The sequence below is a fragment of the Schistosoma mansoni genome, chromosome 1 (assembly GCF_000237925.1).
Source record: "Schistosoma mansoni strain Puerto Rico chromosome 1, complete genome".
Lineage (NCBI taxonomy): Eukaryota > Metazoa > Platyhelminthes > Trematoda > Strigeidida > Schistosomatidae > Schistosoma > Schistosoma mansoni.
This window is the reverse complement of record NC_031495.1, coordinates 21,266,132-21,290,211: the sequence shown is the minus strand read 5'-3', so window position 1 is coordinate 21,290,211 and position 24,080 is coordinate 21,266,132. Positions and strand designations below refer to the sequence as shown.

Here is a 24,080-nt window from a genome sequence, read left to right as displayed (position 1 = left end):
TGAATATCGTTTGATTTCACTCTAAACAAAAATTAAATTATTCATCACCCGATCTAAAAGTAGCTAATATTGAAGTGAATGAAGATTTAATGAGGATAAGCAATTTATCATCAAATGTAAAATTACAGAGTTCTTTATTATAATGTAAAAACCATACATTCAATACTTCATTTGCAAATCGTCCATCAATTTTCCTTCATAGTTCTTCCAACCCTCGATCCCTTTTTATTTTCCCTTATATCCTCTTCAACTCGATCTTTTCAACCTTCACTTGACAAACGTTCAACTTTTGATTGGTGTTACATACTACTTATGTCTGTTGACGTACGTAGCCTACACCAAAATATGAGTTGAATTATGAAAAGTGAATAGTTCTGGGAAATCAAATAAAAGTTTATCATATCTGGTACAATAAACACTCAATGTTTTGATGTTTCAACTGATTTCTAGATTTCGATAATTTTTTACATACGAACCAAGACTGGAACCAGAAGGTAGAAGTAAGAAAGACGGTTTGTATGTGCAATTACCCTATTAGAAGAAAACAGAGAGTATTCATAAGTTTACAATAGATCGTGGGACTCTAGAAGCTCTTAACAAATTGGTAATAGGGTCGACATTTTATCAGTAAGGTTAAAGAAAATATGATTATATAGTTTCCAAACTTATTTATGACTATTTCATTAACTCCAATCAGATAAAAGTAGTTTTTGGAGTTTTTTGGTCTCTAGAAAATTTTGTGAACAGTTATAAATGTTATACCACTATTGAAAACCTAGAAGTCTTGGACAGTCGTTTCGTCATAGTATGGGACTCCTCAGCAGTAAGCATCCACGATCCCGCACGTGGGACTCCTAATTGTTTTTCTCTCTTAAAAGCTCTTTAAACTGCATCAATTTATAGGAATGTCTACTTGTAAACAATGTATTATAAATTTATGTATTACTTAAAATTTGTGAAATTAATTTTTACTAGTGTATGAGTACGTTTTTAACATTTATAATCGGTTTTTTAAAACAAGAAAAAATTATTGCAATATTTTGAAAGTGAATTGATAAATACATGGAGACTCTACTTCACTTCAGTAGGCAGAGAGAAAAAGTGAGAACAGACGAAATCCCAAACTCAAATTCGTTCGACTTTTTCTATGGAAATCATTTCTAGGAATTGTTTTATTTAGTTTAGTTCAAATGATTTTTGAAATTAATCTTAAAAAAATAACTGTTCCTTTTTTTTACATTTTACACTTTTCATCACTGCACCATTTACCAAAATTATCCTGGATTCAACCTTCATTTTCCTCATCATCTTCATTATTCTGAACAGATGGCTTCTTCAAATCGATCAATGTTTACTTCTGAACAGGAGTTAAATTTATTAGTAAGTGTTTATTTTCAAAAAAAATATTTTAGTTGTTTGTTTATTTGTTACTATTATTATTTTCCTTCTTGTTTTAGGTTATTCTTTTTTTCTCAAATGATTATTCATTCCATCTTCGATTGTCTCTTGTTTTCTGTTTAAGTTTATTTGTATATTTGTCTTTCTAAAAAACAAAAAGTTATGTTGTTTTCTCAGTTTTTATATATAAACTAACTGCTATTTACTTTTTTATTTGTTAATGAGTTAGATAAGGTTGTTTTTTTTTTGAATCTACTGATACGTATGTACATGTTTAGTGTTTGTGAATGGACATTATGTGTAACGAGATGAAGATGTAAGGTTCAGTAAATAACTACTGTCCTTATCCAAGATTGCATAGTAGTAAAAGATTTTCAAGTTTTAGCAGATTCAATAAATTGATTTTTTTAACAAATTTAAAATTTGAACAATGAAACTGTTTTATTTGACTACTAGACAGCTTTTTAGTAAGTGTGATCTAGTTATAAGCAAAGATGGATAGTGGCTAGATGCCAATTAGAGACTGACCAGTTGCAGTCCTAAACATCAATGGGAAGACTCAAACAAACAATACCAAGTGAATGTGATCCAGTTAGTTCATAATATTTAATGAAGTTATAATATTCTATCTGTTTGGTGGTTTGTGATGATATGTAGCTCGTAATAATAATAATATAAAAAAGCAGAAGTAAAATACTTAACAATGTGCGTCACGAACTGAAACTACAAAAAAAGGAGTAATTAGTCATGAGATTAATGGTTGAAAACAATACCTTTGAAATGGCTGATAGCAGATGTAAATATATTACAAATGTGCGAGCTCAAAGAAAGAGTACCTTAGAAGTGTTCAGTTATCACTCCTTTGGATCATTTCAAGAGTGTTTAAATGTTATGTGGAGCCACATGAAGTAAGCAGTAGGGTAAAAGTCAACAATTCTGAAATGCATTACCATCTATTGACAATATACGAGTAATTAGTAATTATCCTCATTGTTGCACAGTCATAAAACATTTCTCCAACTTTTGATTACAAATTCATTCATCTAAACGTAACAATTAATTAATCAAGCCAGTTGGCATTCAAGATGACTTCAGTAAACTTCAAAAAGTCTTCATCAAATCAGCACTTTATACTTAATTGTTTAGTTTCAAAATATTCGTTATTATAGAATGAAATCGGTTTGGAAAATACTCAGTAACAACAAATAACTGAACACAATTCGATATTGTTTGGTAATTCACTAAAAATTTAAGAGCATTATGCTAGTTTATAATTAGAAGTAAAAATCCTAAACACTGTGGATTTATAGATGAATTATCCAATTAACCATTAAAACTTTACTATACAGAGACTCATTTTTACATTAAAATTTTGTTTGAGCCATTGGATGTTGTCTATCGATACGTCATCGTAAACGGTAACAAATGAATTCTACATAAAACTGATGAATTTAGGTAAAAGCATTCAGGTAAACTGCTACATTGTTTTTCAAACTGAACACTTTCCCAGAGATGAAACAATTTAATGCATAAAATTAATGACCATTAAATAGTCCTCACTCTTCATTGGTAAGGATATAAGTTAATGTTTAGGATTAATGATACTTTAAATATCTAATCTCTCTTCGAACGTATCAAAAAGGATGCTGATACTATATGTTATAGCAACGAACTCCAGTGATTCACGACTCAATACGAGAAGCAAATAGACAGGAGTAAACTATTTAATCTCGGTCATTAAACATTCTGAAAATGTTCTGTCATGTGATCAGTCCCAGATGCGAGAAATTGTTAAAGCAATAACAGTACAATAAAATTTATGGTGAAGCAATCTACAATTCTGAACATATCTTAGATCCTTTATAAATTTTCTTCAAGATCCAGAAGTTTATCAAAACCACCTAAGAGTTTCCTATGACTCTGAGGTCATTGGCTACAATGACTTCTAAATCTTTGTTATCAATGGATTTAGATTAAGAGATTTCTATGGCTTATTATTTCATGCTCTTAAAAATATAACACAGTATCCGAAGACTGGAAAATGACTGAACAATAATGAATAGAATGATAAAAAATGTCAGTGAGCTTTCAGAAGTTGAGTTCAACACTCAATTCGTAAATGACGACTTCATGTGTAGTCTCAGTAAAATCTTATTTCTTAATCAATTTCTAGACTTCCTGACATTAAAATCACCTGTAATATTTATGCAAGATTGGTTAAAGGCCAAAAGTATTTATGAACTGATGATGTGAATGTTAATACTGGGTCACCCAACGAAACTGAGTTTCATCGATAGAAAAAACAACAAACAATTAGAGATTACACTGATTCAAGTGTTTGATATTTCGGTAGATGATACTAATAAAAGGAATAATCCGGTAAAAATCAAATAACTATTAAGAGTGCTTGTAAATTATACTTTCTAATTCGTGATTTTCATTATCGTATGGTTCAGTATTTATTTGCATATGAATTTCTTCCAAAAGATGCATCGATTATGATTTGTATTTATTATATTTTTGATATTTTTGATATTGGTTGACAATGCTATTCAAGGTGTGGTATTTATATTAAAGATAATAACATTAATAAGTACGTACCTTCAGTCGATTAGTCTGAAACCGGATAAAATAGAGCATTTTTAATTTAGTAAGTAGTTTGATAATGAAAGATTTAAATTGTTTTCAATTCAAATTTGAATTTCCTTATCTTAGCATGATCATAAACCACAGATCCAACATTTTCACCGTGCACTCACTAGTGACTAGCTTCGTGAGGGGATTCTCGGAGTTCTAGTGAGAAGCAGTAACCAGTGGATTTAATCCATGCCAGGTAGAGACAGGTATCTACCTCAGACAATGGAAGATGGTCGCACAATTTCGTGGATTGGTTGAGGTTAGACATTACCACCGTTAGATGCCGGCTCAATGGTCTAAACGTTAGGTGTTCGCGTGTGAGACAGAAGGCCCTGGGCTCTAATCCCGTATGTAGGATCGTGGATGCGCACTGCTGAGGAGTCCAACAATAAGACAAAACGGCTGCCTGGTGCTTCCAGGTTTCTAATGGTGGTCTAGCATCAAACTGTTCATGATCTCAATCAAGAACAAGATAATCTCCACAACCCTATACTGTAATTTGTTAAATAATCTACGCCAGTAAAGAATTATATTTCAAGTTTTGATACGATTTCACAAAATACTGGTAAATCGAAACTGATAAAATTAATTTTTGTGAATTTCATAATTTTAAGCACATTCTGGTAACTTTAAACAAAATCGCTCATCTAGTTTATCATTTGTAATCTATATATTTAATGATAGGAAACACCATTCGCTCAATCTTGAATATTTTTTTAAGAAATGGAATGAAGTACTTTGTTAATTATTTAATAAGCTGGCTTTTCAAGAAAAAAACATTAATATCATTGTCTATTTTAGATTATTCAAGCGATTCATGTGCTTCGGTTTCATCTACTGGAAATTGAAAAGGTAAATGTGATCAGTTTATAAAAGATGTTGATATCCATATGCATTAATTATATTTTACTGTTTGGGTATGATGACCTTTGATAATACTTTTCAGAAAGTAATTAACAGGCTTAAATCCTCAAGTTCAAAATAAGAATTAAACGATTGCTTACGGTTCATAATAAATGAAATTTGAAACTTTATTGAATACAACAACTGAATCATTTTAATATCTAAATGATGAATCTTAGATTCATTGTTTACAATAGAGATGATAATTGAGATACATCAGATTTATATGTCTAAATTTCAGCTATTTAACAGAATATACGCTCTATTGAAGAAAAGATAAAAGTCATGTTCTTTTGATCACATAAGTTTCATAAATGAGACCATAAGAACTAAGTATATTGTGCTGATTAGTGAATTTTTCACTTTATAAAAAAGCTAATGAATGGCGTTTAAGATGAATCTAACTTTGAAGAACTGGATCAAAACTAACTTACACTTAAACTACAAATAACTAAAAGTCAAACATTTTGAGTTTTTCTGAATATTTGACTCATACGCATAGTCTAGAAGTCAATATAGTGAGTTTTCCTTCATTCATAATGACATAAAGTGAACTTCTACTTTATTTAAATGCTAATAAGCCAACAGTAAAGATTTGATTATCATACAGCTTACTTCAAGTTATGTTATATTGTAACATACAACTTTTCAAGCTATATTTCTATTATTCCACATTGAATTCTAAGATAATAAGACTTATACTGATTGTAGTTTCAGAAAATAAGGGTACTTTAATTGATGAAGATATGAAGCCATTGAAAATGTTGTATGTCCATTAATGATAAATAAAACTTAATTAATACTAATTTCATTCATATATTATCAATTATTATGATAATAATGTATAATCGGTGAATGATTTATTAGGCGATATCAAGATTAGGTTTTCATTAATAAGCTATCAAAAATAATGGCAAATTAAACTATGAATAGGTTAATACATTATTCATAGTAATAAGAATAATAAGACTGATAATAACACAAGGAATAACATTATCTCTTTTCTACATAAGCAAATCTATTATCTGTAGACATATACAATGATAGCATTCATATACAAACATACAAGTTAGTAGATAAAGGAAGTATTTCATCTAAACACTGAGGAGTTTACAGTTACTGGTTTATACATAAGTTCACTTTCGTAGTATAACGAAACATAAGGTTTGTAGTGTAATAATAATAATAATAATAATAATGGTAATAATAATAATAATGGTAATAATAATAATTGTTTCATTAGTATCGCTATTTTTCCTTTCCAACAAACACAGGGAATTGTCGACTTTTATTCTTCTAATATTATCACTAGTTTAAATCGTTAGTAGTTACAATGTAGTTTTCTCTTTCATATGCTTCATTCTCACTTTCCTGTTGAACGCTTTCACCCTCCTGTATATTTTTTGTCTGTCCTTCCCTCTCTCTTTCTCCTATTATTTTCTTTTTCTTCTGTTTTCGACTTGTGATGTTGTTTTCTTTTTTCTATTCCATCACTTTTTCCCACTTAGTCTTTTCTTCCCCCTTTTACTTTCATGTTTTTTTCTGCTCTTTTATAGTTCTATATATTTCTGCCTATCTCTACCGCTTCTCTCTGATGAACTATGAATACGAGTTAGAAAGTTTATAAATATGGAGAAATAAACTCTTATACTACTGAATGATTGAACGAATAAGTGAATTAATGAATAATAAATGATTAATTTCTTTTGACATTCTCTTTTTCGATATTATAAAAATAAAAAAATATTATATCAAGTAGAAATCAAACGAGAATATATATATATATATAAGATGTACATCAAAGTTCGTCTCTGTATGTGTGTCCAACTTAACCACTTCTCCTAATCTTAACTATATTAATCATTTGTAATTCATAACACTGACAGTTTTCCACAACTGAAAATGACAGTAATATATATTAACTTGATAGTTGATCGTAAATAATTAAATTGGAAATCGATTAGGTTGAAAAAAATGTAACATATAGAGCACGAAATTTACTCATAATGTTCTCAGTTTATACTTAGCAATATCTCATTACCTATTCAAAAAAACTTTAAAAATTAACAGTATTTTAGCATCATAGTTTCAATACTACCGGTCGAATGGCCAGCGCTTTAACCGGGTCGGTGGACACGGAAAGTCCACCTAGGGGAGTTGGAAAACCCTCATCCCAACCCAATGGTGCACATGGGTTCTAGTATCCTGAGGGAACAAATGGCGTATGGATCAATTTTTAGTCACCGGCTACCATGGGACTGTATCTCCTTACGATGCTCCATTGCCTTGTGGATCAGATCTTTAGGTCGAAGGCTCCGAGTGTGGTCCCTTAAGAAAACAACCTGCTTCGGTTCGGGCACCCGGACAGTATCACAGCTCTCACACACATCAAATGAGGTTTGTGTGGCGCATATATATCTGGTGCTTTTTGTACCAATATTTATGTGTTCAAATAAATAAAATAAACTACCGGTCGAAAAGTAAAATATTCATTAGAAACTATGAAGCATATGGAATCATATTGGAAATGAGAAAAAAAGCTATCATTGAAATGTTTCGAATTAAAGAAGAAAGGATTATTTATTTGATTGGTGTGTTTTTTATTCCACAACTTTGCCACATTTGTGATGTGTAATAATTACGTGAAATAAATGCACAAAAATACTTAATATTATATATACAAATAAATCAGATATTGTGGAAATAAAAAGTAAAGTATTTGGTAAATCACACAAGAAAACGATTGAAAATAAGTAATATATTTTTTTTCTGTCTTTACCAAACTGCCATTAACGTTAGGTTAATACCTGATACAGTGTAATTAAGGACAGTAAGCAAATATTAGAGCGTTACAAAGTTAAGACAATTCACTTGCCCGATTATTTCCCAGTCCTTAAATGTTACATTGAAGTCGCAAACCGATCAAAGCTGGACAACCATTGGAAGCACTGGAAGACCATCTCATCCTAGTATGGTAATCCTCACCAGTGTGCACACAGGGTCGCGCTAACGGGAGATGAACCCAGGACCTCCTGTCTTGTTCGAGAAAGCTAAACCTCTAAACCACTGAGCCGGAATCCGACGGTGTTAATGTTCGACCCTCATTAATTCACTGCATCGAACAACCATCTTTCATCGTCTTCAGTGAGTAACTGCCTCACACCCGACTTAGATTAGCTCCACAGTTCACGGCTTCGCACTATAATCTATAAATTTCCTTCCGAAGCTAGTTACTAGTGAACACATGATAATTTTCAGTATGTGATTGTGGAGATCGATGAGTTTCGCTAGAATCAGGAACCAATATATAAGACTATTTAATCTGACATTTATTCATATGCATTTTAAATAGATGAAGAACAATTAAGATAACATTAGTTTTGATGATTCTTTAAATGAGTTAGGTGACACTAGGTTAAGATCGACTATAAGGATTAAATATGTCCCTCTTTAAGTAACAGAGAAATAATCGTGCTTGTATATTATTGGGATGAATACTTTCCCACTTAGCAATGAGCTATTTTAGCTACTCTTCCAATTAAAACAAACTGGTTGTAGTGCCGTGCTTCAATAATAGTTCACTTCGATAACCGTTATTATACCAATCTTAACGGTGTATAAAATCAGAAGGCAAAATGAAGCGGCAACTACATTTTTATTGATGAATGATACAGACCAGAAAGCTGTGGGCACATGAGCAAGCGTAAGCGAGCGAAGCAAAGATGATGCATAGTGGAGATGGCTGGGAAGCCAACTTGCTATGAGCAAGCATTACTCAATATTTATAATCAGACAAAAATGAATGACAGACATATGATGAATAAGATACGAAGTGTGCACACATTATACGCTCATATAAAAAAAGTAGTCAAGGTTAATAAGCGAATAACTAACATGATCAAAATATGACTCATAATGTTTAGGTGAATTGACTAGGCCAGTAGCTAGAATAAAGTATATAGGCTTAACATACAAATTGATACTACATGGTTGAATGTAAATTTCTAGATTAATTTCGTGTGTTCAGTAAAGTTCTACTTAGCATTATTTTCTCAAACAATATATTGTCAGTACTTTATCACTGTCACTACGTATTTTCAGTGAAACCCGGTTTCAACGATTGATTTATCCTGTTCTCAATTACTGTTTCATTATTATTTGCATCTTCACTACATGTATTTTAGTAAGAAAGTAGTGTTCTTGTCTCTTTTTTACAACACATGGAGTTTCAAGTGTGACGCACAGAAAAGAATATGTTTACTATGTTACTCAAGTATTTAAAAGTATTTATATGTACAGAACTATCAAAACAAACTATGCATTATTATACTACGTAGTTGAACTTGTTTATATTAGCATATAATCATTCAGATGAAGCACGTGTGATCTCAGATTCAGAGATACAACGAGATATGTAATCCTTTTGAACGTATTCAATTAAGTAGATCCAGTCGAACTTAGCCATATTTTATGTGTCAAAACAATCCCTCCATCCAGCAGAGATTAAACTTACTGAAACAATCTATAAAGTACTTGGCGATTATCTAAATCATGCCAGCATTTTAGTATGAATGACATGTTATTGAATAGGTAAATTTTTGATTTTTGACATTTCGTTATTTATGTTTTCCTTCAGTAAATTTTACCTTCAGTCTTCTAATAACTAGTCGATTACAGTCTCTCCTGCTTCTCGTGGGTGATATTTCTTTTGTACATAATTTTTAATGGTAATAGAGATCTCTACAATTATGCTCACTGCGTATTTGATGATCATTACCACGACCAACTGAAACTGTTCTAACGACATTGAATATTAAACCTTTTATAACACGTTTCGCTAATCACTTTCATTTTCAAAGTGAATCAACTCATGATTTAAATAAGGCTTTGTTTTCCGTGACACTTGGAAACTAGTAATAAAATAGTTGCCGAAAATCATTGCATTTTTCCTGAAATTAGATCAGCTTACTCGAGGGAGATTTTTTAAGTGTATTTGTGAGGAGTGCAATAATGAAACAGATTAGTCACTCACTAGTCTCTGAATCGACTGACAAAACAAAGTGAAAGCATCGTATAAATCATCCCAGAATATTAAATCCTTTATCATTTAAATTTTAAATGATAGTTTCATAGTGCGTTTTTAACAACTTCGCATAAGGACTAATATATATTGGAATTATCCTGTTAGGCCCGTCTCAGTTATGCGAATATTTACCGTGATTTCACAAAACTTTGGTACTCTCTCTCTAACCTTTGATGTTTGTGTATCACATCACGCATAAAGATTCGATTTTAGTTATTTCACTCGTGTCTATACGTTATGTCGTAAACCAGGTAGATTGTGAATATTTATCTATCATATTTGGTGGTATTTAGTTAGATGATGGAATCTATCTTTTCTACATATATTTGTCTGTGGGTTTTGCTTTTTCTTCCTTTTCTATAACAGCTGTTTTCATTCTTTGTATAGTGTCGCTGAACTCTAATACCAGTATGTATTAATATGTGTATATATAACTTTCCTAATATACATTTTAACACGCCAAAGATACACAGAGACATAGCACCCCGTTGTGTGTTTATTTCTAAACGACTTCGCTTGTTTCAATTCGCATAAAATATACACAATATGACAGGTTGACAGCTTTTCATAAAAAAAGAGAATAACAAATATGAATGAAAGAAAAAAATAAAAACTGATATTGGTTATTTTAAATGTTTCAGGGGAATGGTGATGGTTGTGTGATGATATGATATTAGTGGACTAAGAGAAATCTACCACCATCTAACCAACTAACTAACAAAATGTCCACAAGGCCTGGCATTTTTAATAATAACAAAAAAAAGAACGCAGAGGATTACTGTATTTTTTCATTCTGTTACTAGTTGAAAGAAGGAGAGAAAAACAAAATCTGTAAATAGACCATTGATACTATCGATATTATGACTACATAGTTTTATCATTAGTAGCACTACTACTACTACTACTACAACCATAAATACTACTAATAGTAACCAGAATAATCATTACAATATCCTGTTAGTAATCAGCAAAATGATATACATATCGTATTTATCTAAACAAAATAAAAGATATCTAAAACATTTCCATACAACATTTTCACTAGTGTGTTACTTAGTTAACCTTTGGAATACTTTACATATTTACAAGTAATTTTTTCAAAAGTAAAGAGGGGGGTGTGTGATAGAGCTAAAGAATTTAGGTTTGGTTCATCTTAGGTAAAATGAGAAGCTGTCAAACTTACCTCTTTTTTTCAACATTTTCTATGTTGTATACATAAAAAAGTTTCTTATTTTTTGTTAACTACGTATGACGCACACATATATGTACATACATACATGCAGTATAGTGATATTCATATAAGTTACACTACTCGAATAAATGATGAAATGGCATAATAAAAATCAACACATAGATGAGATAGTAACCATGTTCTTTTACTGAAATTTAACAAATAAAACAATATCAAAGTAAAAATTAAAAAAAGAACCAGAAATAGGAAAAAAACATTTTGAAAAAAAAATTAACATTAGGATCCGCAACATTTTGTATAATATTAGATGGATAGATAGGTAAAGAGTGAGTGTGTAAGAGAGATAGACAACTGAATGAATTAGCGAAGGGATAAATGATGATAAATGTTAATTTAAAAAAAAGAGAAATATGGATGTTGTTTTTCCCCAACTTTTTGTGTAGAACTAAAGATGATAAAATAAAAGCACAGCATGACAATACACGTGTATATGATATGTATAGTAATTAACTATCTGACAAGAGAAATCAACAAAATGAAATCACACGCAAAACAAAGAGAGGGAGAAAAAGGAATGGAAATTAGTAGTAAGAAATGAATTGACAAAAGATAAATTAGTCTACATATAATTTTAACAGAATCAGAAGTTTCAGTACTACTAAGGTTAATTGGTGTTTTTGATTGTACTCATGATAAACCACGATATTTATATATGTTAATTCTGAATACGTTCATATTATGTAGACCAGTTTGAGGTTGTCGAAATAAAGCGATCTGAATTTTCAAATTTTCAGTAGTTATTTTATTGATTTGTTTCGATTGTTTGAGTTTTCCCATTATTGTTTAGGTTTGCAATTGATCAGTCCCTTTTAGTGTATGTACATCTTATGTGGATTGCCCTGATATTACCATTAAGTCGCAAATATTATAAGTAGAGATATATGGTAGGTAACAATGGAATCCACGAAGAGCCTTTCACTCTGTTTGCGAAACATCGGCTAGGTATACTTGCGTCCTAGAATTAATGTTCACTCTGGGACATCATAAGGAAGATTTAAACAACCAATACAAACGAATTAATCTTCAACCCATAGCACGAGTCCATTGCTATCTGGAATTGATAGCTAAGCAGTTAACGTGATCGCCTTTGAAGTAAATGGTAATGGGTTCGAATCCTTGAGTAAACGTCTACTCTGGAGAGGAGGTACATCCAACTGATGATTCCTAAATAGAATGAAACTCATGTTCTAGATTTCAATGCGATCTACCATTCAATTCTACCTAAAGTTGTTTCAGTGGCTAAGTATCTTGATGTTGTTACAGTAATTTTCCAGAATAATATGTAATATGAGCTAACAGTGTATAGTTATGTGTGTTTGAATGTAATTACCGATTGTCGTAAAAGTATTGGCATAACTGACTCACGAAGTCTGCTTAAAATGTCAACAAATAACAACCATAGATTTTTTTAAACAGATTCATTGTTTCTTTTCTGAATTCGATTATGAAATGTTAACATTACTGTGCATATCCTTTTTGTATCTGATCGTGTAGGTAGGGTTTAAGTTATCTTAAACTGTTTATTATGAACATGTTCAGTGTAACAGTCAGACAAACCGTAAGGAAAACATATATATAACAGAGTAAGGGATCAACATAAAAAATCACACCTCACTGTTCAACATTACCCACTAAACGAACGGAAAATTGACCTAGTGTTTGATACGACATTTAGTAAACATGAAAACATAATGAATAACTTTGGCCTAGGATCAGCCATAAAGTGAAAACCTGGTATCTTTTGTATTTGTAGTTTTACGAGACAATTTTACATTTTTTAGAATAAGCTGGATTTTCCATCTTACAGGGAGGAAAGAAACATTAAAAGTTCAACATTAATCATACTTTTATATGTCTAAAGAAAGTCATATTATTCTGAACAAAAGCATACAGTATATACTACTTTCCAGATAACCTTAGATAACGAAGATCAACAAAAGCTTTTGTGTTCAATCACATATATGATATTGTCTAGAGTAATTCCCCAGTTCCGCGCGTGGGATTCGAACCTAGAACCTATAAATATACTTTTTATTTGACAAATTGAAAAATGATTTGTTAACTTACTACCATCCAAATAATAGAGCTGTACTGACTAGAACATATTATTCGAAAGTTTAATAACACTTTTATAGACTTTCTAACTAATATGCTCCATAAGATGAGGTAATTGAATAAATGACTTATTCTTATCATAAATATTCATCACTTTTTGGTGGAACTTCGTCAGAAATAAAATTAAACATTTCCAGGATAATTTTTTTCTGAATGAGAGATATTTTATTACTATGTTTAGTCTGTTTAAATGATATTAAAAATTGAAGAGACTCCTATTTGTCTACAGAGGCAAGAAAACTCAACTTCCTCCACGTGATGATGTAGTCATGTCAGGGATTACATTACTAAGACTGTTAGTTGAATTCATCTAATTAACCTGTTTATACAGACCATAAAGCACCATTCTCAGTTCGTGTTGTTTACAATTACCCGTTAAGTAGGTAATATACATAATAACTTTTGAATTATGTTCTCTTTTTTGTGATTTAACATCGACGAATTTACAAAATGGATCGTTGTATCATTATTTTTAACAACAAACGTTGATATTTTTGACCTTTACACTTTTCCTTCTCTCGTTTTATAATTATGTAATCAAACATTTAAAACAAACACCTTTTAAGCCGAATAAAAATCGTTTTCTTAATATTTGCTCCCCAAATGTTTGTCGTCATTGATGCTATTGTACAGATTAATTAGCATTAAAAAGCAATCTTTTTTTATAAGTCGATGCTAATATTGTGTCATCGTTTGGGATCCCACTGTAGATGACTATTTTACGTGATGTATCAAGAATTCAGCTAAATGTCTATTCGGGAAGATTCTTCTTTACAGGTAAACAACATCTTAGAGTAAGCATACTTATGTGACTTGTCTGTTTAATAACAAAATACGATGCACTTTCAGATAAGTTTATCATGAGAAGGTAAGAAGGCTAAGCGGCTGTTTTTTATTGGGTATGTTTATTATATGAAGGAAAGACAAAATGATCAAATGTCTTATCTAAATGAAGTTTATTTATTTTATTTTTGTCTAGTCTTACACAAATAATTGTCTACTAGGCGTTTTTTTAATTGTGTCTTGAATATTTGTATAAATAATGAAATAAAGGGATAGGTAAAAATATCGAATGAAACTCTAGTAGGGAACAGATACCGAAACATATAATGTTAGTGTAAGAGTTGTGTAACATTGGAGCATTTGTTCGTTATAAAATACTTATACCTAATCATACAACCCATAAGTAAAACAAATCAATAAACACTAGAATGTATTGGTCATACAAGGCTATTGAAGTCGATAAACTAGCATTAATACTTCAACATAAAACGTAATAATGTAAACCGTGTCACTCTATCGATTTCTTTAATTTACACATTTACAAGCCTAAATACTTTACAAAGGATAATGATTGTTTTATTACAATGATTATTTGATCACAAGGATCATTGATTGTAGAAATAAATGAATTGTAATACCCAGACAAAAACAAATGAAAAGTACTTATATTTTATGTAATATATCAATAAGAAACCAGACACGGGATTATGACAGGAACGATTCGTAGAGAATAATATGAGAATGGTTAAATGTACTTATTTACACTTTGCTGGTCAACCAAATTAGGGAACTCAACTACTATCCAACTTTTAAGGTTATTTTATTCATCATATCTTAGTTCCAAAAGTAATGTGAAGTAAGGAAAAAATAATTGTTTACAATTCAAAACACTTATTATTCAGGCACATAGTTTTTATCTGAGTCTAAGTGAAGAAGCATAAGACAAATGGACAATAGATTGATCACAGTCTATAATGTCTAAAATAGCTATTAGTTAAGGAAATCCAACTTCCCACATGATTTGTACGCAAAATTCGACTGACAATCAAAACTCTTGACCTATCTGGTAATAAATAATGATAAAACTGGATGGATTCGTAGTTTTATTACTGAATACAATTGTTTCTCAATAATTCCTTTCATTTTTTTTCATTCTTTATTTTTTAAAACTAGGTTCATGAATTATGCGATAGTTTTTGTTCACGTTACATTACATGTTTAAAAGGTAAAATGCCATTGGATTTAGTCTGTGAAGATCGAGAATCTGCTGCTGATTCTACAGGTTCAGCAACAAGTCCATTTTTAAATCGTTCATCTACACCAAATTTATTTACTGACCAAAATGAATCATTAATAAATAGTCAACAGAACAATTCTACTTTGCTTAATAATAATAATAATAATAATGGCTCTATACAAAATGGATCATTATTACCTTCAAATCATCCTCTTCAGTCATCATCATCTGCGTCGCTTACGCCAAATTCAATTCCTTATCTACAAGATTCTTGTTTATTTAATTCTGATTCATCAAATATTATGCAATCATTTATTCGTACTAATAACAATAATAATAGTGTATCAACTGTAGAAAATTTTAAAACTATTCTCTCAAATGAATTTGAGCACAATCAAATTATTAATTCTAAAAATATTAGTATCAATGCAGATTCGTCAAAATTAAACTTTGGTTTAAATGGATCCATGTCATCATCATCTACATCATCAATGGGTTCAACTTCACCTAATGCACAAGTGGTAAGTTTTTCGTGAAGAAATTTACTGATTCATAGAATTGATGTAAATTTATTCACAAACTGGATTAATTTAAAGATCACCAATCATTATTAGAATGGGGGCTTGTGGGGATTATAGTAACCTACAAAAACCTCTGTTCTTATAATAATAATCATGTGCTCACTAGTGACTGATTTCAAAATGGATTTCCTGGAGTTCTAGTGAGAAGCCGTGACCAGTAGGTTCCAATCTTTGTCGTATGGAGACAGGTATCTACCCTAGACAATGGATAAGTGGTTGCTCAAGATCATAGATTGATTCAAGTTAGACATTAAAACCGTTGGATGCCGGATCAGAAGTCTAAAAGTTAAGGGTTCGCGCGTGAGACCGAAGGTCCTGGGTTCGAGTCCCGCATGTGCAATAGTAAATGCTCACTGCTGAGGAGTCCCGTACTAGTATGAAACGACCATCCAGTGCTCTCAGGTTTTCAATGGTGGTCTAGCTTAGATCGACTCATGAATTCAACTACTGAAATCACTAAACATTAGACAATCCTATCGTTTTGACTTTACTAACAATCATTAAACGGAAGCCTAAAATCTTCTGTAAAATTGGATTTAGAACACTTGACGTATTTAGTAAAAAAATATTATAGTCCACCAAGCTTTAAATCAGAATTCACTATCCAGTGTTTCTCAAAATATTAATCTAATATTATTCAGTTTATCGTTGATGATACAAGTTAAATAGGTAACAATACATTTATGAACTTAATTTGTCACAACTTGTTATGTAAAAAATTTTAAACAATATTAGCAAAGTTATTGATTTGTTAAATAAAATAAAAACTAGAAACAAGCCTCTTGAAAGGATAAAATATTTTTTATATTGTTGGCAGTAGTAGTAATCATAGTTTACTTTACAGAAAGGAGATTTTAAAAAAAATTACATCTTTACAATAATACATTACCTAGTTACCATTATCATCAATTCTTATAAATAAATAGTGACAAGTGAAGCTACAATTTGGTGACTTTGATTAGAAAAAAAAAGAAAGAAAAACCTGATTAATTTATGATAATAAATAAGCTTTATAAGCAAATATGGATAGTGGCTAGCAGTGGAATCCAGTTTGACGAGCGTTTCGTCCTATTTGGGGCTCGTCAGCTAGATGTACCTGCATCTCAGAGTTGATGTTCACTCTGTGACTCGAACTCAGTACCATTCGCTTGAAACGCCATCACGTTATCCACTCAGCTACTGAGTTCTGATAGCCACTTACTTGTGCAATGGGGTGAAGTTTAAATTCACTTAGTATTGTTTATTTGAATTTTCCCATTGATGTTTTTGGACTGTAACTGGTCAGTCTCTTATATATTATATTATTCATTCATTACTGACCGTTCATTTTTAATTTTTAATGATTTCTTTTTATTTATGATTTATAATAAAACATATAAAGTATGAAAATAGAATGAATATATAAACATTTCTTGTTTATTTATAGTGTCTATGACAAGAGTAATTCTTATCTAGGGTAAAAGTATATATATATCAATAATATTCAAATCAACTAAATATCATGAATAGTTTATAAGGAATGAAAGTTTAATTAATAATTTCCCAAATTCTTCTAGAAATGACAAGAATAGATATAAGAAGATACTATATATATATGTAAACAATAACAGTTCAAGTGACAATTGCGTGTATGCAAATTTAGGTACATGTACGTATGTGTGCATGCATAGATATTACTGTTGTACATTTATGTGAATGTGATATGACATTTGACAGATATGACCAATGATCAATGATCGACTTCCAACAAAGTTATTTCAATGTAAATAAACAAAAATAAAAGAATCGAAATTTTAGAATAAGTTAAATATAATTATTGTGTCAACACACTGTTCATATAAATCTATACTTTGTTTATTTATTTAATAAAAGAGGGTAATAATCTAATCAAATGTTACTTTGTCACTAGCTATAAAATATTATATGTATGGACTGTACATAAACTGAATTTGATCGGTTGAAAATGCATAGATTTAGGGATGTAATTAAATAGTTTATATATTAAATAAAAGAACAGTTTTTGATGGAGTTTTGTACTCTGAGCTGGATGGTTTGGTTGTGGAGCTTCCATCGTCTTTCTGAACGACATCATCAGCATAAACTTCGGGTAGAAGCGAAGTGTTTGAATTTCTCCACATGTGGTTCACAGCTTGTCCTGTGCACCTCGAAGAGCTTTTGTCATGGCCTCAGTGTCATTTAGATAGTCGTCGAAAAATTTAAAATACAATGAATAGGTTTTTATCATTGTTATTCTACGATTTCTCCAGCGATACATCGTTCTTGTTATGTTCATTCCATTAATCTTCTTATGATATGATGAAATTCGTAAGTACTTCTAAAGTAATACTAATACTTGTGGCATATAATAATAAACCATGTAACAACTTAGTGAGTGTTTTTAATTTTTTCACTTATTCATTTTACATCTAATATTTTACAGTCAGATAAGTTCGTTTAAATGTATAGACATACTGATTTTCCGATTCTCGAAGTGTAATAAATAATTGTTATTGTATGATCAACTTCTAATTAAAGCCACTTTGAAGTTGCTTAATTAAATAATCTTTTATTGATTTGATGTATCAAAATTGGTCGTAATGATAATCCCCTTATCTTTAGTTTGCCGATTATTTGTATGATTAGAATTTAAAATTAGACACGACATAGAATTTTAAAATTAAAGCACAATTAAATCTCTGTTATAGGTTCGGTATCTCTTTTCTTCTTCTTTATGCTCTTGCGTCATGTTCCACTTTTATACTGGTCTATTCATCAAAAATCTTTTTCTCAAATATTTAGATTATCAAGTTATTAAAAAATTCAGGAAGTTTCAGAGAAGAAAATTTTCTTTTGGATACTATCACTTTCTTGGGTCATAAAATTCTATTTATAGACTATTTTCTTTTGGACTAACACTTATAAGATTTTAATACGATTGTACAGCTCAAGAAAATGACATAGTCTAAAAGAATATTTTCTTTGATGAAACGTCTTCCTTCTACTTGGATTACTAATATGCATTGGAGTGTAAATAATTTCAAGAGGCGATTTCCGGAGTTTTTGTGACCAATAGATTTCAACCATGTTGATTGTGAGGCAGCCGGTGAACAGTGGTATTGGTTGTGCGATAGGGCAAATTAATTAAAGTCAGGTGCACAGACCATTGGATATCGCTTGAGCGTTGAAGTCTAGGTGCTCGTCACCAAACTTGAAGGTCCTGGGTTCGATTTCGAGACGGGTTTCTGATGCGTATCACTGAAGGATGCTATACTAGGAAGAAGTGACCATATGATGCATCCTCGTTTTCAACAGTTATCTAACTGATATCGGTTCATTATATAAAATATATTATGGTTGAATTAATTATGTAATTATCTGTTGATTAGTTAATCGACAATAAGTAACGAGAACCATGATGTATGGAAGTAGCTAAATGAATTATATTGAACGGATCCATTGGTAATCATCTCTATAATACAAGAGACAGTTAGGTATATGATTACATCTCAGACGGTATATGGCATATCAGTGACATAAATGATGAGACTGAATTATATTCAGACAGGCTTTATTTAGTAACTGACGAAGTGACTTTACATTAAATGTAAGTTATGTACGCCGATAATATTTAATTTCTAAATCCTAAATGTCGTATTTGTCAGTCCGAGGTTATTTCAGAAATTTTGATTCCTAATCGATCAATAATTTCTTATATTCATAGTACCTTAGTGATGAAAAGTCTGTTTGAGCCACTATTAAGGAATATGCACATGCGAATTTCTCATACTCACAAGATAGATCAGCGAATAAGCTGATTACAGATATGATCTTATAATTCAACTTCGCCATTGGGGTGCTGACCATAGTCTTTGTATCTCGGTGGAAATCAGCTGGTTAACTCTCATTGAAAATTCCACACTAGTTGCTACTAGATACTTTTTAATTAATATATATTGAAATAGTCTAAGTGCCTAATCTATTCTTGGTACTACGCGAAAAATTTCAAAATATATGTAGAAGAAGTCATAAGTTTTAGACTTCATAAAATTAAATCTGCTAATCAATACCACTCGTTACTTTGTTAATTAGTTGGCTCTGATTTATTTTTCTTAGCTTTCAAGTCAATTATTCTCAGTCAATTTGAAAAGAAAACCAATCAACTAGTTATTGTGATATATCATATTACTATGTGTTTGAGAATCTAAAATCAAGTATGAATTGCTCTTTTAGTGATTTAGTCAATAGTTCTTGTGATGTGGTAGTAGTAGTAGTAGTAGTGGGGAGAGGGAATAACCAAATAAATTGAAGAACAGCTAAAACCTTTGCAGAAAAATAAGAGAAAATAAAAAGTATAATGTATCTTCCGTGTTTATCCACTTGTGTGTTTCTATCTATATATAGACAAACACATACATAACTGTACGCATAAAACAACTTATAAATGGATAGAATGACATGTCTACAAAGTAATGAATGATGAATTGGTCATTTGGCATGTGAGCATCAAAACATAAATCTATTTTTAAATTATCCTGATATTGAAACCTATGATGATGATAATGATTAAAATGACGATGATATGGCACAGCAACTGACTTATTTAATTAGCCTAGTAACAGCTTGTAAAATTTGAACGTAAAAAATTTATGTATAATGTCACGGGGTTTAAACGAATTCTCTCTAGAAATTTGACAGATTCGGATGACTGTTTTCAATTGCTTCTACTCTTCATAATATATACATATATAGAAACACTTTCGCAAATACATACACCTACAAACACAACTACACACAAGGCAACGAAGAATTAAGGAGAAAAATTGAATGAAAAAAACATCACCACCATCACAAAATCAGATGACAACTGGGAAGATTTTCAAGCAATGTCATTCTGTGCGGTTTGATGAAACACACAAGTTATTGAGATAGTTAAAAATTTAAAAAAATTCGAAAGAAACAACAAATAAATCCTAGAGATAGTGAGGACAGAAGAGAGAAAAAAAGAGATTGAGAAATAACAGGAGAAGGTGGAGGTCGTTATTTCCAAATTTGGAATGAATTGGGAATAAAAGAAAAAAATTTTGTTCGTTCACTAGCGTTTCACTGTGTTTATTTTTTAATACTTGAAATTACCTACAAAATTTCTGTTGGTTTATTTTTCTTCATTTAAATTATATCTATAATTTGTACATGGTATGCTTAGTAATTAATGAATTAGCGAAGAAGAAATGATGTATTTAAATTACCAAATCAATTCGTCAGTATATAGATGTATATCAAAAAGTCATTTAAGAATAATGGTAAGGGATGTATTGAACGTCTTGTTATTTTTCACTATATGGTTTTCCGTATCATTTAGTAATGATGAAAAGAAACAGGACAGAAAATGACGTACTAGTCATGAAATTATGGATTATCATAGTTTTAATCACAGACTGACCTTAGATTAACTACGACAACTAGGAAGTACTGGATAGCTGTTTGATCCTGATATCAGACTCTTCAGGAATGCTCATCTACGGCTCAACAACGAAAAATCGAACTGAGTACCTTCGGTTTTAAGTGTAAACGTCCAACTTATAGACTGATGAGCCAGAATCTAATAGTTAATATGTTCGAGTTCAATTAATATTGGGTGACCATCTTTCATAACCTGCTGAGGATAGCTGTCTTATACCCGATATGGTTGAACTCCACATCTTACTAGAACTCCATGGATCGCATCTTGGAGCTGGTCACTAGTGAATACATGTTTATTACCAATATAGGACTTTGTAAATACTGTAGAATTTTCAGTTTTAATAAACAACTGATCTTAAATAGATGAATTCATACTTATAAAGTAAAAATTATTCAATTTCAGATTCATTAAAAGTGATCACTTAAGGATTCACATTACGGAAGTGGTGAATTTCCAATTCAGTATCTGTTAATCTTTAAACTATTATTGATGTGATGGGGTAAACTATCAAGTTATCATATATAATTTTTCAGAAGGCTGTATACATCACAAATTGATTTTCAGTTCTTCTTCAAGTGATGTCATTATTCTACGACATAAGTCACCTTTAACCTGCAAGAAGAATATCTTCCCCACAGAAAAAAAACCAGTTCAATAAAAGCTACAAACAGTTACTTTCAAGATGGATTTGTTGAACTATTAATGAAAGGCGCTACCTTTCAGACTCAGAAAATAAGTCAAGCGTGTAAAACATTAACTCACTACTAACATTTATTCAGACTCGGATTATGTCACAAACTGACGAAAGTAGAATGTCTGAATAATTAAATTTAGAATCGATAATGCTTTCTTTATGGCCTCAATTTCCTCAGTTACATTCTCAATAAGACCATCACTACTGAGAACAGCACTAATAAAGGTCTGATGACTAAAATAGTCATATATATATATATATATATATATATATATATATCATTTGGTTGAGACAGGAGAGGAAATGCAAATAAATATATTGTTAGATTGAAGTCGGTTGGAATCACTACATAGTTCTTTCTCCAGTTAAATTTCAAAACCAGATCAGTAATGTTAGGATTGCAAACAAAAAAGATCAAAATAAGTTTTTACTGATTGGTTACAAAAGTGATTGACAAGTCTGCATTTTTGGACAGATCACAAATATCATATAATTGTAAAAAAAATTTGTAATCAATAAACATGATAAATTACCAATATGTTAACCGATTAATAGGTAAAATAATTTGACATACTTTGTTTCAATATGGCTAATCAGATAAATGACAGTTAATTATGAATAATAACAATTTTTTCGATTAATACAAACCGGGTTATAGCTTTTATGAAACCATTAAAAATAAGAGTATATTGAATAACTTGTTCCCATAATAATGACAATAACAGGGTAATCAGAATCGTTCTTGAGGCTCTACCTAATGCTGTCATGACTAGACTTTCTGCTATTTCATACATGCTCATACACTGATTGGAGAAGAACTAAAATGGACTATAAGACTCAGAAATCCATATACTCATATGTATATTAAAGACATTTGCGATGACATATTTTATTCACTGATAGTTTGTGCTTTTTGTTCTCATAGAATTCTGAGTGAGAATTTCCTATTTGTCTTGATATCATGCATCGACCAATGTTAGACCACCATTGGAAACGTGGAAGCACTGGACGACCGTTTCTTCTTATACATCAATCCTCAGTGATGTGCACCCATGGTTTAGCTAGCAGAAATAGAACACAGTACCTTCAGTCTCGCGCTAACGTCTAAACTTTAAACCACTGAGCCGTCATCTAACGGTATTAATGTCTAACTCCAATCAATCCACGATACTGAGCGACCATCTTCGATTGTCTTCGGCGGGTAACTGCCTCACATTCGGCACGGTTGAACTCTACTGGTCAAGGCTTCTCACTTAAACTTCGGGAATTACCTCTCGAAGCTAGTCACTAGTTAGCACATGATAATTATCAGTATAGGGTTGTGGTGTTCTAGTGAGAAGCTGAGACCAGTGGAGTCAAACTGTGACGATTTTGAGTCAGTTACTCACCGAAGACAGTGGAAGATGGTCTCGCACTTTCAGATGCTGGCTCAGTAGTCCATAGAGTGGGTGTTCGAACACGGGAATGAGGGTCCTGGGTTCGGATTCTACTTGTGAATTGTGGATGTGTACTGCTAAGGAGACCCATACTAGGGTGAAACGTTCATTCAGTGCTTCTAGGTTTTCAATAGTGGTCTAACAAACTTTTGTGTTTGAAAACACTACCACTCGCGTTTTACTGCTGTGTACATTGTAGTGTTTAAAGTAAAGCGTAGAACTTAGGCTGAACTTTGTAACGATTTTATACTTTCAAGCTAAATACTTATGTCTTAGCAACATGTTTTTAAAGATTGTATTCATACGATTTGCTAACTTATGTACTTTAGTTTTAGTCACTTTTTGATTATTTTACCCATTTGAGAAGAAAAGTCAATTTAATTAGGAATAATTAACTAGATAACTTTGTAGCACATCAAAGATACTCTACCTACCAAATTTTGTAAAAAACCCACTGCTTTTTCATCTTTTAATATTCCCGTTAAGTTCTAATGAATATG

The 24,080-nt window shown here is 31.0% G+C and overlaps 1 protein-coding gene across 1 annotated transcript in view; it reads left to right on the top strand.

The window, feature by feature from the left end:
• Smp_174170 (putative homeobox protein meis) overlaps positions 1–24,080 on the top strand; it is a gene marked incomplete at both ends in the record, with an annotated part of 39,948 nt that overhangs the window by 12,550 nt on the left and 3,318 nt on the right. Inside the window, 2 exons of the mRNA XM_018793624.1 lie at positions 4,837–4,887; positions 15,345–15,929. Coding sequence (XP_018648117.1) covers positions 4,837–4,887; positions 15,345–15,929 — 636 coding nt within the window. The remainder of the gene's footprint in view (positions 1–4,836; positions 4,888–15,344; positions 15,930–24,080) is intronic.